Source organism: Syngnathus scovelli, chromosome 16 (assembly GCF_024217435.2).
Source record: "Syngnathus scovelli strain Florida chromosome 16, RoL_Ssco_1.2, whole genome shotgun sequence".
NCBI lineage: Eukaryota > Metazoa > Chordata > Actinopteri > Syngnathiformes > Syngnathidae > Syngnathus > Syngnathus scovelli.
In genome coordinates, this window is record NC_090862.1 from 1,880,565 (window position 1) to 1,896,940 (window position 16,376).

A 16,376-nucleotide genomic window follows, 5' to 3' on the forward strand; every position below is an offset into this window, starting at 1 on the left:
GATATTAGGTTTGAATTAGGATCAGCAATAGGTCCATTATGGTGATTGATTTTGTGACTTCTAAAGTTTGATTACGTCGGCTCCCAAGAAATATTGGTCAATGGAGCTTGTACGAGTCCCGCAAAAGCATGGTAAAAAATGAGCCTACAAAAATGGAACGTTGGTTACCGGCAAGCAGGCCAATGATGCCGTGAAACCGTCCAGATGTATTCCAAAGGATTTTGCGTGAATCAGAAGGGATAATGTGACAAAAGTGAAGTCAGTGTGAATCAGGAAGTAGCTCCAACCCAGAAATAAAGTCTGGAATAAACCTGTGGCTGCAGCCGCCGCTGGAGGAGGAGATCTTCCTCCAACGAACCGATGCTCTTCAGGATCGGGTTTCCTTCTCTTCACCCCCCTTTTCCTCATCCAAACTCCAACCCTTCTGCCGTGGAATTATAGAAGGAGGGACCTTTTTTTTCTTCTTCCCTTTCTTTCTTCTCATCTGTTTTTTTTTCCTTCCTTTGAGGGAGGGGTCCATTCTTGTCTTCCCTAAACGTGAGCTCCAGCAAAAGGGTAGTGAGGGTGCGTCCCAGTCGCTGCAGTCCCAGCGCCTCCCAGTTCAGACTCCCATATAAAAACCCTGGTGGAAAGTTGGTGTAGGCAGTAGGGAGTTTTCTGCTGGGGTCAGGAGGACTGTGGAAACAAGCGGACCCTGCCCCAAACACCCGTGTATGAGTGGAGTGTAGCAGGAAGAGAAGACACCCCCAACTTTTTCCTCTCTTGCCTCAAAGAGTCTACATGTCTAGAGGCATCTAGATATGTTCAGCTTTGTGGATTTGCGGCTGGCGCTGCTGCTCAGCGCAGCGGCGCTATTGGTGAGGGCCCAGGGCGAGGACGACAGTAAGTCTCATCATCTCTTTTGTGGAGCTTCTCAACCAGCCTTTTCTTCTGATTTTGCAAAGTGGATATTTGCTCTTCGTGTGGACGTGGCGTGGCGGATTAGATCTAGACAGGGAGGAAGGAAAGCAGATTTGATGAACGCAATGTTGCCACCAGACAGAGACGGATGGACGGATAGACGGATAGATGGATAGACAGATAGACAGATAGATAGATACATAGATAGATAGATACATAGATAGATAGATAGATACATAGATAGATAGATGGAAAGAATTTGCGTAATGCAATGGGCATCCCAAGGAGGCCCCCCTCTCTCTCTCTCTCTCTCTCTCTCTCTCTCTCTCTCTCTCTCTCTCTCTCTCTCTCTCTCTCTCTCTCTCTCTCTCTCTCTCTCTCTCTCTCTCTCTCTCCTCTAGTTGCATTAGTCAACCCCCCCCCCCCCTCCAACCCCCACCCTAATGCATGCAAAGCAAGTCGCTGCAGGTTTTCCTCCAGGCCATGGTTCCTAACACAAACTCCTAGCCAAGCATGTTTTAGAAAATTCACCCTTTGTGTTTAGATTTGGTTATAAATGTTCGATTGAAATATCTCATCGCAATTCTTCAGAGGCGCAGATCTTCAGCATGCTTTAAATGCATCCGCAGGAGTACGTTATTTCAGGTAGACATGAGTGGCAATAGAAGAGGCTTCGGACTAACACTGGTTGTGGCATGCCAGGTGAGGGACAGTGGAAAAACTGAGAGGGAGAAGAGGAGGAAGCGTTTGTCCTTATTGTGTGTCATGTGCAATTTGCTGCAGAAAGTTTTCACCTAACAAAAAATGTGGTTTTGGTGCATCTGTATTGCCAATTTTATCTGCAATTTCTCTACAAGAACAAAGGAGCATGAATTCATTTTTCCAGATGTGGATTGTCTAGCAAGGGTCATAAATTTGAGGGTTCAAGCAGATGAGATTTGTTAGGCTTATAGTGCCACCTGGCGGTTGGTCCGTGTACTTTGCGCACACACATCTGGACGCTCCAGTTACAGCCCCCTCCCTTCCCTTTTGTGCTTTTTTTTTTTTTTTTAAACGTGGTGTTCTAATTGCAAACACGTGTAAAATATTTCCAGCAGCTGCTGCCAAGCCCTCAGTCGCTCTGAGCTCAGCTCTTTGGTATTCTGGGAGATAGTGTACCCTGATTTTTGCTTTACAAGAAAAAAAAATTGACAAAATTGATGATGTGGTGGAGAAACTTCACACATCGTGCAATTATTATCATTCGGTTAAACCGTGCTGGCATGTTTTTCCACGCTTCCTTTTTCCACCTTTGTGTGACCTGCATTTGCTATTGATGAGGGTTGTAATGACCCTATTCCATATTTTTAATGATTCTGATTTGTTACAAAATTGCCATGTGTACTAGTTGAAAGATGATTTGTTTCCAGAATTCCAAACACCCCCCCACCATCACTTTTTTTTTTTTTAAATTATTCGCTCACCTGTGTTTGTGTCACCGTCTGACCTGGCCCTCTGTCGCCCTCCCCCGCAGGCACGGGCGGAAGCTGCACCCTTGACGGGCAGGTGTTTCAGGACCGTGACGTATGGAAACCAGAGCCATGCCAGATCTGCGTGTGCGACAGCGGCACCGTGATGTGCGATGAAGTTATCTGCGAGGACACAAGTGACTGCCCCAACCCCGTCATTCCCCATGACGAGTGCTGCCCCATCTGCCCCGACGAAGGTATCTAAAAAATAATCACATTTCACAACCGTAACACAGAGCATCATCATATGAAATAAATCAATCAACTTTTGATCGTTGCATTTACAATAAAATGACTATAAAATATGGAATAATACCGAATGTTACAAAATATTTGATGTTAATCTTTAACATGCCCAACTAACACGCATCCGTCTTTTCATCTGTCTGCAGGCTACCAGGGTCAATCTCAGGTCGAGGTAAATACTTTGTTACATTCTTACTTTATACATATCTTATTGTTATTCAAACTATTTTTACATTTGCATGAAACATTACTATAAATAATTTCATTGATTTTTATCTTGCAATACCATATAAAACTTGATTTTAGTCATTTTTTTTTATATTTACGAATGACGATAGCATACTGTACATATTGTTCTAAATCTAGGATACTGTTTATTCCTTTTTCCTAAACCGTAATTACATCAAAAATAGTTTATCACATCATTGAATGTTGTGATAAATGATTCGTTCAATTAGTTGTGCCCCCTGCTGAAATGCTGACACTTTTGCTTCCCCCCCCTTCCAATTTTAGGGACCCAAGGGAGACCGTGGACCCAAGGGAGAAAGAGTAAGTACATCATTTTGTCCGCCTGTCAGCTCGGATGCATGTGAGAAATGAAGACGTGTCTTGGTTCTGAAGACTGAGCTCATGAAAATGAGTTTCATTCAAGCGTTAGCCGTGTTTGTGCCGCTTTGACGTCAAGCGGTGTTACGTTCACAAAAGATGATGTAAAGCTTCTGCGTAAATTATGGTGGCAATTTTCTGCTTAAGTCGGTTGCATGTGAGTGAATGTAAACATGGAGGTTAAGTTGTGTTTGAAAGACAAACGATGCTTTGTTTTAATCGAGACTTCAATTCAGAATTTGTAGAAAATCACCAAAAACTATTTATTTATTTACTTACCTAGTTTGGCACAATGGTTTTACTCATTTGTTTTAAGAATAATGTTATTATTATTTAGGGTTATTTAGCCTGTTGAGTTTGGTTATGATTATGTCATTTCCGAGTTGTTTCTTAGTAGTTCTTACCGTGTTCCTGTTTTCTAAGGTCACATGACCACAGTTGCTCACCAGGTGGCTGTCTTTGACATTCCCAATCTTTGAGGAGGATTAGTGTTGTTTCCATCACTGTCAACAGAATTAAAAAAAAAAAAAAAAAAAACATCTTAGCCAGTTATCTATATTATGATTTATATCATTTACAAACAATCAATGTTGAATATTTCACAATGTTGTTTATGAGTTTTAACACTCCATTTTGTCTTGCTCCTTGCAGGGTCCCGTTGGTCCCGCTGGTAACGATGGTATCCCCGGCCAGCCTGGTATGCCCGGACCTCCCGGCCCCCCTGGACCCCCCGGCCTTGGTGGAGTAAGTCCAGACTTTTTCCTATCATTTTTCTTGCGGTTGTTGATATTTTCATATTGACATAATTCATGCAAGAAAGTCATGTGACACCTATTGCTATTGTGGTCGTGGAAAATGGTGGCTCTTTATGATGATCATTCAAAAATATTAGTCAGGTAAATTATTAATTAACTTTGATTCAAGCCTCAATATCCAAATCAGTTATCAGCACACTTGAAAATGATCACCAGGTTATTGATTGACGTTAAAAGTCATCCTGTAAAACTTTACTAACAGTAAGAGAAATGGTCATATCAATAACTTGTAATGACTTTCAAAGTTGTAGACATTTGTGCACATTTTTTTCAAATGTGTGCAAAATGACTACAATTTTAAAGAATTAGAAAACAAAGGCAACAATTGGATCTGGGTGGACACACGCCCGCCCGATCTAATCTAAATGATGCGTTTTATTTTGGAAAACTAGCAAAACCACAAATGGATTATTTACATCCCTGTGGACGGACAGCCAGTTGGAAATAACATTATGTTGTCATTTTTTCCGTTTAAATTCATTTTTAGAGTTTCTAACATATGTGCATGCTTTTATTTTCCTGCAGAACTTCTCTCCTCAGATGTCTCACGGCTATGAGAAGTCTCCCGTCTCTCCCATCCCTGGACCCAAGGCAAGTCTCTCTTGCAAATACCCAGAAGATCATTTTAATCTTTTAATTATGTTCATAACAGGCTCTAACCACTCTGATTCCCTTTCACAGGGCCCACCTGGACCCCGTGGATCACCTGGTCCCCCTGGTCCTAGCGTAAGTACATTGTATATTGTTGATACGACAACATGCACCTCACCTTTAAGGAACTAGCACGCGTCACTACGAATAAACACACCACCCGGAACAATTGCTAGTTATTCCCGTGAACACACTATGCCTATTGATGTAAGAATAACAAAAGTGAGCAAATGTCTAACAAGGTTATATTCTCTGTTCAGGGCCCTCAGGGATTCACTGGTCCCCCTGGTGAGTCTGGAGAAGTCGGACCTGCTGTGAGTACTACAAATACAGCAACAAATATCATTTGACATGCTTGTGGCTTTTTATGCTTAATTATTGTCTTCTGCAGGGACCTATGGGACCCCGCGGAGCCCCTGGCCCCTCTGGCAAGAACGGAGAGGACGTAAGTTGACCTAATCTCATCCCAATTCTCCTCGCCTCATCACACGTCACTTCAGCTTTCCTTTTTTTTTGACATCAGGGCGAAAATGGCCCATCAGGTCGTAATGGTGAGCGTGGACCCCCTGGACCTCAGGTAAGTCACCAATGGCAACGCAAAACAAGAGCATGAACAAACTCCAAACCGCCATCCTTTTATTCCTCAGGGAATTCGCGGTTTCCCAGGAACCCCCGGTCTGCCCGGTGTCAAGGGACACAGAGTGAGTTGGAAAATGAGCAAAACCATTGCAAATCATTTCTCTTGAATCAAGCTGAGCATCTGATTTGCGCCCCTCTTAGGGATTCAGCGGTCTGGATGGTGCCAAGGGAGACACTGGCCCTGCTGGACCTAAGGTAAATCATCATTTGATTGCTGGTTGATTAAAACGCTTTTAGTTTTGCATTTTGAAACCATGACTCAAACATGCTTGAAATTGTAAGTAGTACAACTAATATCTGACTTAACAAAGTGTGCGAAATGGCCTGCACATGAAGCATTTCAATTTTGAAATCTCTCCATCTATAATGATGATTTTTTTTTATTAAGGGAAACAAAATTGATCGTCAACACTACCTGGTTTAATGAAATCTCACCATTCCCCATTTAAAATGCATACGTGACAAACTTAAAAAATATATATTTTAAGTATGTTTACATTTCATAATGATCTCAACGTCTTTATTTTCATTATTATTATTGATCTGAAATTTGAATTTGAACTTGAAAGAGATAGCATGTTACAAATAGTTATTTCGATAAGATCCATCATGTCTTCGTAATTATATCATGCAGTTATTTTGAATTCCACAAGTGTGTCATTTAAATTTCAAACATGATCTAACCAGCCTGCGTTTATGTCTAGGGAGAGACTGGAGCCGCTGGTGAGAACGGAACTCCCGGAGCTATGGTGAGGCCCCCCATCCCCCCCCAATATTTGGAATTGTCTTTCAGATCATACGGATTGAATTGAAATTTTCTCCAATTTTAGGGACCTCGTGGTCTGCCTGGCGAGAGAGGTCGTGCTGGTCCTGCTGGAGCTGCTGTGAGTCCTTGCGCCTTTTATTTTGCGCCGTCAATCGATCGCAGCACGAGGTCAACTTGCTTATCATTATGTCGCAGGGTGCTCGTGGTAACGATGGTGCCGCTGGTGCTGCCGGACCTCCCGTAAGTGTGCATTTCTGAGCACAATCCCCAAACTTAATTATCTGCCCTGCGCATTTGTCTGAATATGTTGGATTTCTTTTTAGGGTGCCACTGGCCCCGCTGGACCTCCTGGATTCCCCGGTGGCCCTGGAGCCAAGGTATAAACTTTACTGCTGAAAGGATCCTGGTCCTCATAATGCATCCGATTAAACGATTTAAATTGTGAAAATGTTTGGAAATGATCAGCTGCAGCTGTTTCAAAATTCTACCGTATTTACACACTCTTGATATTTCCAAATATGTTGAATTTTCTTAGATCTTAAATGAAGTCTCACAATATTTTGTATGTTTAAAAAAAAAAAAAAAAAAATGGTGTGGCTTAGTTTTAGCTTGTTATTAAATCATACAACCAACATTTCAGGGAGAGGCTGGAGCTCAAGGACCTCGTGGACCTGATGGCGTCGCTGGAGCCCGTGGTGAGCCCGGTAACCCTGGACCCGCTGGTGTTGCCGGACCTTCTGTAAGTAAAACAAAAAATCAATCCCTCTTGGAGCGACAAAGCTTTTTGTCATGAATTGGGCATAAACATTTTTTTATTTTCTCCTCTTTCAGGGCAACCCCGGAGCTGATGGAGCTCCTGGAGCTAAGGGACTTCCTGTAAGTAGACAGTCCTGCCTAAGGCACTACACACGTCTGAGTTGATATTAAAGCATCTACTGCCCCCTGCAGGGTGCTGCCGGAGTTGTTGGAGCTCCCGGTTTCCCCGGACCCCGTGGACCCCCAGGAGCTGCTGGTGCTGCTGGTGCCCCCGGACCCAAGGGTAACACTGTGAGTAAGGCTCTTGCATATCAAATGAGCTTATTTGGCTCTTTATCTGGGTTTAGGTTAGAGTACAAAATAGGATTTTCAAGATTTGTTACTTTTGCTCACATCGCCCACTACACATTTGGCCTAATTATTTTTTGGGGGGGGAGAAATCACTTTCAATTAAGTTTAGTCTTGTTTACTTATGTTCGCCTATTTGTTTGTCTTAGGGTGAGGCTGGTGCCGCTGGATCCAAGGGAGAGCCTGGTGCCAAGGGAGACGCTGTAAGTTCACTACCAACATCAAATAGAAGCGCATCAAGAACGCAGTCGCTCACGTTTTTGTATGTACCTTTTTATCATACAGGGTGCCCCAGGAGTTCAAGGACCTGCTGGACCTTCCGGTGAGGAGGGCAAGAGAGGAGCCAGAGGAGAGCCCGGTCCCGTTGGACCCCGTGGAGCTCCTGGCGAGCGTGTAAGCACCATTGAAAAATTGCAAATTTAGCTCAATGCATGATGTCCCCATCCTTAAAATCAGGGTTAAAGAGGAGATCAGCATTATTTTGCATCGTACACGGCAAAAAAAAAAAAAAAAAGAGAATGTACTACATATACAAATGTTCTAGTGCCCTCTACAGGTTAACAATAAAAAGGCGGTTATTTCACCTACTCACAAAAAAAAAAAAAAATCACCAATATCTCACAACACAATCAAAATAAGACTTTTTGTTTTGACTTTCTATTTAAAGTGTTCAGATATTCCTTTAAACCTGATTTGGTCTAGCAGACTTTATTTGATTCAGATAACAGAACGGCAATGTTAAGCATCCATTCGTTTTCCGAACTGCTTATTATTATTATGAATCATTTCCATTATAGTGTACCGAATGGTGCATCCTCGGTAACACACAATTAACTAGAATAAAGTAAGCATTTTTTTTTTTACACAGATCTAAGCAAACTTTGTTTGATTGGCTCTACAGGGTGGTGTTGGCGGCCGTGGTTTCCCCGGTGCTGATGGTTCTGCTGGACCCAGAGTGAGTACACCACACTGTAGTTTGTTTTCATGCTGAAGTCATTTATTGACGTTGAAATATTTGTTGACAATCTTAGGGTGCTATTGGTGAGCGTGGTGCTCCCGGTGTTGCTGGACCTAAAGGAGCTACTGGTGAGGCCGGTCGCACTGGCGAGCCTGGTTTGCCCGGAGCTAAGGTAAGACTTTTGTTTCTTGTTATAGACACTCCAGGATTTCTTGACTGGCCAAATTCTTTTCTGAACATTTGTGTTTGACTTTTAGGGTATGACTGGCAGCCCTGGCAGCCCTGGACCCGATGGCAAGATGGGAGCTACTGTAAGTCCACGTCTTAATACCCTCACTTCTTTCTTTTTTGCATAATAAGCTAAATAAAACCGCTACACTAGGGTGCCCCTGGACAAGATGGCCGCCCCGGACCCCCTGGCGCTGTTGGAGCTAGAGGCCAGCCCGGAGTCATGGGATTCCCCGGAGCCAAGGGAGCCGCTGTAAGTAGCGAGTCTCAAGCTGAAAAGCTCAGATTGATGAAGCTATCTGGATCATCGTCTTATAAATGAGATCCCCTCCTCCATCGTTTGTCTTTAGGGTGATGCTGGAAAGCCTGGCGAGAGAGGAGTGATGGGACCTACCGGCCCAGTTGTAAGTTCTCACCGGTACTCTCTTGGGTCCTTGTCATAAGTAGAAGCTAGCGAAATGCTCAAAGCAAATCTCTGTGGTTATTTAGGGTGCCCCAGGAAAGGACGGTGAGCTTGGTGCTCAGGGACCTGCTGGACCTAACGTAAGTAGAAGAAGACATGACTCCAAAGTCCACCTGCTCAATCTTTATTGTTTCCTATGTTCCCTCCTTGGCTCATCTCAGGGACCTCCTGGTGAGAGAGGAGAGGCAGGACCTACTGGTCCTCCAGGATTCCAGGGACTTCCCGGACCCCAAGGTGCCACTGGTGAGACTGGCAAATCCGGAGAGCAGGTGCAGAATTAATTGAATTCAAACATGTTTACAAAACAAAAGTGTCATTTTTCTAAACCAACTAACAACTCTTCTTTTTTTTTTTCCTCTATAATTCAGGGTGTGCCCGGAGAGGCTGGACCCTCAGGACCTGCTGGTGCTAGAGTAAGTCACAACCTGCTATTGAGATGTTTTATCTGTGAAACGAAAACTACATTTATAAAAACCTAAAATTATAAAACGAATCCGATAATAAACGATTGGAATTCATTTAGCTTTTTTTGAACCCGCCCTAATTTGGTGCCACTTCTGATTCAGGGCGATAGAGGTTTCCCCGGCGAGCGCGGTGCCCCTGGTGCCGTCGGACCCACTGGTGCCCGTGGATCTCCCGGATCTGCCGGAAACGAGGGTGCTAAGGTAATCTTGTCAGAAATGGAAAGATATTTCTGACTCTACTTGTGAGTTATTCTTCCACCTCATCTTTTTGTTTCTATTTGACTTCAGGGAGATGCTGGAGCACCCGGTGCTCCCGGAGCTCAGGGCCCACCTGGACTGCAAGGAATGCCTGGTGAGCGTGGTGCCGCTGGTCTTCCAGGACTGAGAGGAGATAGAGTGAGTTGTCACAGCACTATTAGAGAAAGCTCCACCTGTATCGGAATCTCATTCACAATCATTTCTCCTGTCTCCAGGGAGAGCAAGGAGCTAAGGGCGCTGATGGTGCACCTGGCAAGGATGGTCCTCGTGGAATGGGCGGTGCTATTGGACGTCCCGGCCCTGCTGGACCTACCGGAGACAAGGGAGAGACTGGCCCCGCTGGACCTGTTGGACCTGCTGGAGCCCGTGGAGCCCCTGTGAGTTATCTTCTCTCTGCCTCCCTCTAATGGAAGAGCCTGGACTAATGCTAATGCTAATGCTAATAATACTCTAAGTCTATCCAAGAACGGAAGAAAAAAAAAATGTTTTCTTCTAGTGCCTATGTCACATTCTTCTTCTTCTCATGTTCTGCAATCCTCTCCTTTTCCATAGGGTGAGCGCGGTGAGGCTGGAGCCCCTGGACCTGCCGGATTTGCTGGACCTCCTGTGAGTTCTTCAATTCTCTGACTCCATTCACAAACACTTCCTGTTGTTTGAATCCTCGATCTAACCTTCTCATCACCGCCCTTTAGGGTGCTGATGGTCTTGCTGGTGCTAAGGGAGAGGCTGGTAACAATGGTGCTAAGGGTGATGCTGGTCCTCCTGGTCCTTCTGGACCTACTGGTTCCCCCGGACCCCAGGTTTGTAAATCCAATGCCGTAATCACCTCAATGTGTGGCCATTGTTAGCTTTGCCATGCTGAGCAACTTTGTACTGTGTTTGTTCAGGGTCCCGTTGGAAACTCTGGTCCCAAGGGAGCTCGTGGACCTGCTGGAGCTCCTGTGAGTTACTGTTCTTAGGCCTTCTTGTTATCCCGCACTCCCCAATTCACATCTTCTAAAGAATCCTCTGTCTTCTTATCAAGGGTGCTACTGGCTTCCCTGGTGCTGCTGGCAGAATTGGACCTCCTGGCCCCTCTGTAAGTCAATCTTGACAGTATGTGACAGCATGCAGGATGTTCAGAACTTTAATTGTATGGTACTCTTGTTTTTGGAAAGGGCGTTGCTGGACCTCCTGGGCCTGCTGGACCCAGTGGAAAGGAAGGACCCAAAGGAAACCGTGGTGACACCGGACCTGCTGGTCGCGCTGGTGAGGTTGGAGCTGCTGGAGCCCCTGGACCTACTGGTGAGAAGGGTAGCAATGGTGCTCCTGGTGCTACTGTAAGTCATTTCACTTTCTTTTCAAATATTGTCCATCTTCCACACTACACCTGCCCGTCTAACGCTTTTCATTTGCAATCTTCTGCAGGGTGTTCCTGGTTTCCCCGGACCTCGGGGAGTAATGGGACAGCGTGGTATTGTCGGTCTCACTGGAATGAGGGGACTAACCGGTCCAGTTGGCGCTCCTGGACCTGCTGTAAGCTATGCATGCTACTTATACTTCGTCTTAAAGTTAGCAAGGGATCATTCGTCCAGAGCATCCATTGAGAAAGACAATACATGTTCAACGTTCGTGTCGTCGACAGGGTGAGCCCGGAAAGCAGGGACACGCTGGCCCCGCTGGCGAGCGTGGACCTCCTGGACCCTCAGGACCCCCTGGACTGGCTGGACCCGCTGGCCAAAGCGGACGTGATGTATGACAAGAAAAAATGCCTTTTGTACACTGAAGTGGCAACTTCCCATGTGTACGCCGTTGAACACAATTGTTTTTCTGTTTAAGGGTTCCCCTGGTAATGAGGGAGCTGCTGGCCGTGATGGAGCTGCTGGCCCCAAGGTGAGCGCAACTGACATTGCTACAAACAATAGGAAGCTTATTCGAGGTTCAGGGAGATTTGACAAGCAAAGTTGCAAGAAAACCATTTGAATCATTACGCGGTCGTTTTGAAATGAGCACGGCTCAAACCCAATCGCTGATTTATTCGTTTGATTGGAAAGTCATAAAGGATAGGGCCCCTGGCCCCTGTCTTTGAAAGAGGCAATAACTGAGATGATCCTATGGAACAATTTAGGGAGACCGTGGAGCGTCTGGCCCCGCTGGAGCTCCTGGCGCCCCCGGACCCCCTGGTGCCCCTGGACCCGTCGGACCTGCTGGAAAGAATGGCGACCGTGGAGATACCGTGAGTGCAAAGTTCCTTTCGGAAATGTCAAATTTGGAGATGATATATTTGTACGAATGTGCGTGTGTGATTCCAGGGAGCTGCTGGCCCTGCTGGTCCTGCTGGTCCTCCTGGACCTCGTGGCCCCGTTGTAAGTATCGCAATGAGGACGAGCAACAGAGCTCTAAAACGGGAACAGAGATCAGGTGAATGATATGATCTGCTTATAGGGAGCCGTTGGACTTCGTGGAGACAAGGGAGAAACTGGTGAGGCTGGCGAGAGAGGCATGAAGGGACACAGAGGATTCACTGGCCTCCAGGGAGCTATTGGACCTCCCGTATGTTATTCAATACTCATAGTAATGTAGGTGGAAAAGAAACACATTTGGGTCTGAACCACTGTTCTCTTCCTACACCCATAGGGTCCTCCTGGAGAGGCCGGACCTGCTGGTGTTGCTGGATCCACTGGAATGAGAGTGAGTTTACGCACCCAAGAATATTTCCTTTTGGTTCTACCTTCTTCTTTCAGTTCTTCTAAAGGTTTTCTCTTTTTCCTCAGGGACCCGCTGGATCTGCTGGTTCTCCTGGTAAGGATGGTATGAGTGGCCTTCCTGGTCCCTCTGGACCTCCTGGACCTCGTGGACGCAATGGAGAGATGGGACCTTCTGTAAGGCTCACTTAACGTTGTGATCCATTGATGTATTATGAGCAACATCAGACTTGTGCTAACACAGCATTCCATCTTGTTTCGACATTCAGGGACCTCCCGGACCTCCCGGACCCCCCGGAGCACCTGGCGCCCCCGGCGGTGGATTTGAACTCGGTTTCATTTCCCAGCCCCAGGAGAAGAGTCACGATCCCTACTTGTACCGCGCTGATGACGCTAACGTTGTCCGTGACCGCGACCTGGAGGTTGACAGCACTCTGAAGACCCTGAGCCAGCAGATCGAGCAGATCCGCAGCCCAGACGGCACCCGCAAGAACCCTGCTAGAACCTGCCGTGACCTCAAGATGTGCCACCCAGACTGGAAGAGCGGTGAGTCATTCAGTCAGAGCCTCAATCATTATTGCGGTGGAGCAAATTGAAGCTGAAAGATGAGAAGGTCGGTCAAATTTCTGACATGTTGTATGTACCCTTCCATCTTCAGGAGAGTACTGGATTGATCCCGACCAGGGCTGCAATCAGGATGCCATCAAGGTCTTCTGCAACATGGAGACTGGAGAGACCTGTGTCGCCCCAACTCAGCGTGAGGTTGCCATGAAGAACTGGTACGTCAGCAAGAACATCAAGGAGAAGAAGCACGTCTGGTTCGGAGAGGCCATGAACGAGGGCTTCCAGGTAAACGCACCGAATCCAACAAGTCTCCTTTACTTTCCATGCTCACGTAGACTAAGCCCTCTTTTCTCCGTTCTCCCAAAAGTTCGAGTACGGAAGCGAGGGCTCTCTGCCCGAGGATGTCAACATCCAGATGACCTTCCTGCGTCTCATGTCAACTGAGGCTTCCCAGAACATCACATACAACTGCAAGAACAGCATCTCCTACATGGATGCTGCCACTGGCAACCTGAAGAAGGCTCTGATCCTCCAGGGCTCCAACGAGATTGAGATCAGAGCTGAGGGCAACAGCCGCTTCACCTACAGTGTCCTCGAGGATGGTTGCACGGTGAGTTCTTGGAGAATCATCTCATTGGGTGACTTCGGCTGAAATCCACTGACGGTTGGTTATCGTGCATACCGATGCTGAGTCGATTGTTTTTTTTTGGTCTCCTTGCAGTCACACACCGGTACATGGGGCAAGACAGTCATCGAGTACAAGACAACGAAAACATCTCGCCTGCCCATCATTGACATCGCTCCTATGGATGTTGGTGCTCCAGACCAAGAGTTTGGCCTTGAAGTTGGACCTGTCTGTTTCTTGTAAAAAGAGAAATCTGGACTTGAACATGTTGTGGTGCGTGAGTGTGTGCGTTTTATTTTTTTCTAGCAACAATCCCTCTTAAAAAAAAAAGAAAAAGCCACCAAATCATTTTTTCTGATCTGGCCCCCTTTTTTTTTACTCCACATCCTGCGATACAATACGACCATTGTTCCGGTGGTCTACCATGCCTAAAACCTGCACTTCAACAAAGATGGCAGTGATGCGGCAATGCTCACATTGTCGCGTTTGGGACCACTACTTTTTTTTTTTTGTTTCTGACTCTTTTGTTTTTGTCTTGTTTTTACCATCACCAACACCAAGGATCCCATAGAGAAGATTTTCACTGGCAACAAGAAAATAATATATGCTCCTGTAAAGTGTAAAAAAAAAAAATTGACTTCCCCCCCCCATTCTTCAACCAAGCCAATCCAGGCCTCTCTGGAGTTTACAGAAACACACAGGTGACTTTTGTATTTTTATACACCCGCCCTGCGGTGAGAGGAATGAAAGGACAGTCCCGACAGACAGAACCCGATTGCTTTGTACCACAATTCAGGTGTTGATGAATAAACGGTGAAACTGACAGCCATGTTTGTCTTTGTTGTCGCTCGCTCGCTCGTTCTCCATCCACCTGCCCAAAAGTCTGTTTTGCTGTTGTGGCCACTCTCTTGTTTGTTCCTCTTGTCTGCCAAAGTCGCATTAAAACCACCAGCAGAGAAACATGGGTTTAAAACTTGTTTTTCTTTTAATGAACATCCTATGGCTACCTCAAGAAAAAAAAAAAAAATGTTTGAACGAAGTGTGTTTGCCTGCCTGCAGGAGTTGTGGCGGTCAGTGGAGTCATTGAGGCACTTTAGTAAAAACAAAACAGGTGCTATTTTCTTGTTTTAGGGTCTCTGACATCCACTTTTGTCTCTACTGTGATGTGACAGAGGCCTTTTTTGGTGCTAAAATGAAACAACGGAAAATGAAACCTCTTTTTCACTTTTGTTTTTCTGCCCCCTCCCCTGCTCATGTAACTCAAACAAATCCTCCAAAAGCCTTCCCCTCCTCAAAACGTCTGTTGTCATTTGTTTCTTGTTTTCTGAAGGTGGGCTTTCTCATACCAAATTTGAAAATGCACACAAAGAGAGCCATCAAGAGAGAGAGAAAGAAATTGGGAGAAACACCACAAGATCTGTACCTATTTTGTATATGTATAATAATTTGAGATGTTTTTAATTATTTGAATGCTGAAATAAAGCATGTTAAGTGGTCGTACAATGAATCCTGCCTTCACTGTCTCACCCAGCAGGACTGATCTCAAACCTTTTAGAATGCTTTGAAAGAAGGAGAAATAGATGCAAAAGCAAAAATGATGGAGGAAAAAAACATGACCTAGTTTGCATATCATACATAAAACACTGAAAGCCTCTTTTGTGCCCCACAGGTTTCACCACCGTGTCTAAATAAAGAGGAAGCCTACCTCTCTGATGATACTACGAGTTCCCAATTTTGATCCCGAGGAATAAAATCCATTGTGGAGGAAGAAAAAAAGATTTAATCCTCCAAGAAATCAGAGTGAGAGAAAATTTCTCTGTGCTTATTCCAAAGTAGTAATCCAGATTTAGCATGACATAGCTCCGGGAGCAAAATGGAGACTGCCAGAGTAAAGGCAAAGAGCAAGCAGTGGGCATCACAGAGGCTGATTGTCCACCTTGAGGGCGCAGCAGGAGGGGGGGCGTGGGGGGGGTCTTCACGAAAGAACACGGGTTTGTATTTGAGAGAGGAATGCCGACCTCTTTGGTTTCAGAGAGGAGAAGCATTTAAATCATTATGACAGCATGTAAAAATGTTCAGAAAGATGGAGGAAACTGACACTGATCACAGATAGATAGACAAGGGCTGTAACTCGTAATTATTTTGATCGATTAATCTGAGCAAACACTGGTGTGCCGTGAGAGATGTTCAGCTGTGGTGGGAGGTTGTCCTACATTAAATACCGAGCGCATTGTAAACGGGATTGAAATAACCAGGTCGAAATAGCTCACTCATTGGTGACACGGGCTCTCGTTCGGGAAGAACTCGGTTCGAGCCCAGGTGTGAGCATAAATCTAAATGTGTTTTTAGAATTGGAAACTTTGCTGCATATGCAAACCTATGCAAGTATTTATGTGGGAACACGTAAGGTGCCCCCCCCCCCCAAGTTGGCGGAGCGAACCATTGGCTCACGCCCACTACCTAGAGGGCGGGGTGGAATCCAGGAGTGTAAAGGGAGGGGTGAAGAGAGTTAGGCTTCCAAAGTAGGGATTAAAGCTAAAGTTAGGGGCGGGCCACCTTATGTATTTACACATAAATACTTGCATTTGATGGCATATTCTAAATTCTAAAAGCACATTCAGGTATATGCTCACAACTGGGCTTGAACTAAGTTCTTTCAGAGTGAGAGCAAAGTGGCCTGTTATTAGGTACACTTGAAAATGGCGGTGTACCTAATGGAGTGTCCGTGTAATTAAGTGCAGGTGCGTGAAAACTTTTAGCTCCTTTTGACCATGAAAGAAGCTAAAAGTTTTCCCGCAGGTGCGCTTAACGAGGGTCACTTGGAAAACATGTTGGAACGCGGCCCTGAGGACTAGAGCTTGACACGTGACCTTTGACCATGATATTTCCCTAATAAA

The 16,376-nt window shown here is 45.5% G+C and overlaps 1 protein-coding gene and 1 long non-coding RNA gene across 2 annotated transcripts; one reads left to right on the forward strand and one right to left on the reverse strand.

The window, feature by feature from the left end:
* The first annotated feature begins 622 nt into the window (after positions 1 to 622).
* On the forward strand, positions 623 to 14,302 carry col1a1a (collagen, type I, alpha 1a). Its single transcript, XM_049743859.2, has 49 exons — positions 623 to 882; positions 2,414 to 2,605; positions 2,801 to 2,826; positions 3,168 to 3,203; positions 3,912 to 4,004; positions 4,601 to 4,666; positions 4,757 to 4,801; positions 4,987 to 5,040; positions 5,118 to 5,171; positions 5,250 to 5,303; positions 5,374 to 5,427; positions 5,507 to 5,560; positions 6,070 to 6,114; positions 6,196 to 6,249; positions 6,327 to 6,371; positions 6,455 to 6,508; positions 6,772 to 6,870; positions 6,963 to 7,007; positions 7,080 to 7,178; positions 7,385 to 7,438; positions 7,521 to 7,628; positions 8,137 to 8,190; positions 8,267 to 8,365; positions 8,451 to 8,504; positions 8,576 to 8,674; positions 8,772 to 8,825; positions 8,911 to 8,964; positions 9,046 to 9,153; positions 9,253 to 9,297; positions 9,451 to 9,549; positions 9,637 to 9,744; positions 9,822 to 9,983; positions 10,159 to 10,212; positions 10,299 to 10,406; positions 10,494 to 10,547; positions 10,631 to 10,684; positions 10,764 to 10,925; positions 11,014 to 11,121; positions 11,231 to 11,338; positions 11,425 to 11,478; positions 11,714 to 11,821; positions 11,898 to 11,951; positions 12,031 to 12,138; positions 12,223 to 12,276; positions 12,360 to 12,467; positions 12,560 to 12,836; positions 12,949 to 13,139; positions 13,222 to 13,464; positions 13,576 to 14,302. Exons 1-49 carry the CDS (start codon positions 801 to 803, stop codon positions 13,720 to 13,722), a joined length of 4,341 nt encoding a protein of 1,446 aa, XP_049599816.1. The 5' UTR covers positions 623 to 800; the 3' UTR covers positions 13,723 to 14,302.
* On the reverse strand, positions 669 to 2,464 carry LOC125983093 (uncharacterized). The gene is made up of 2 exons (XR_007486627.2): positions 2,364 to 2,464; positions 669 to 987 (listed from the first exon to the last, which is right to left on the reverse strand). It is a non-coding gene; the product is annotated as an uncharacterized lncRNA (long non-coding RNA).
* Positions 14,303 to 16,376: the final 2,074 nt, after the last annotated feature.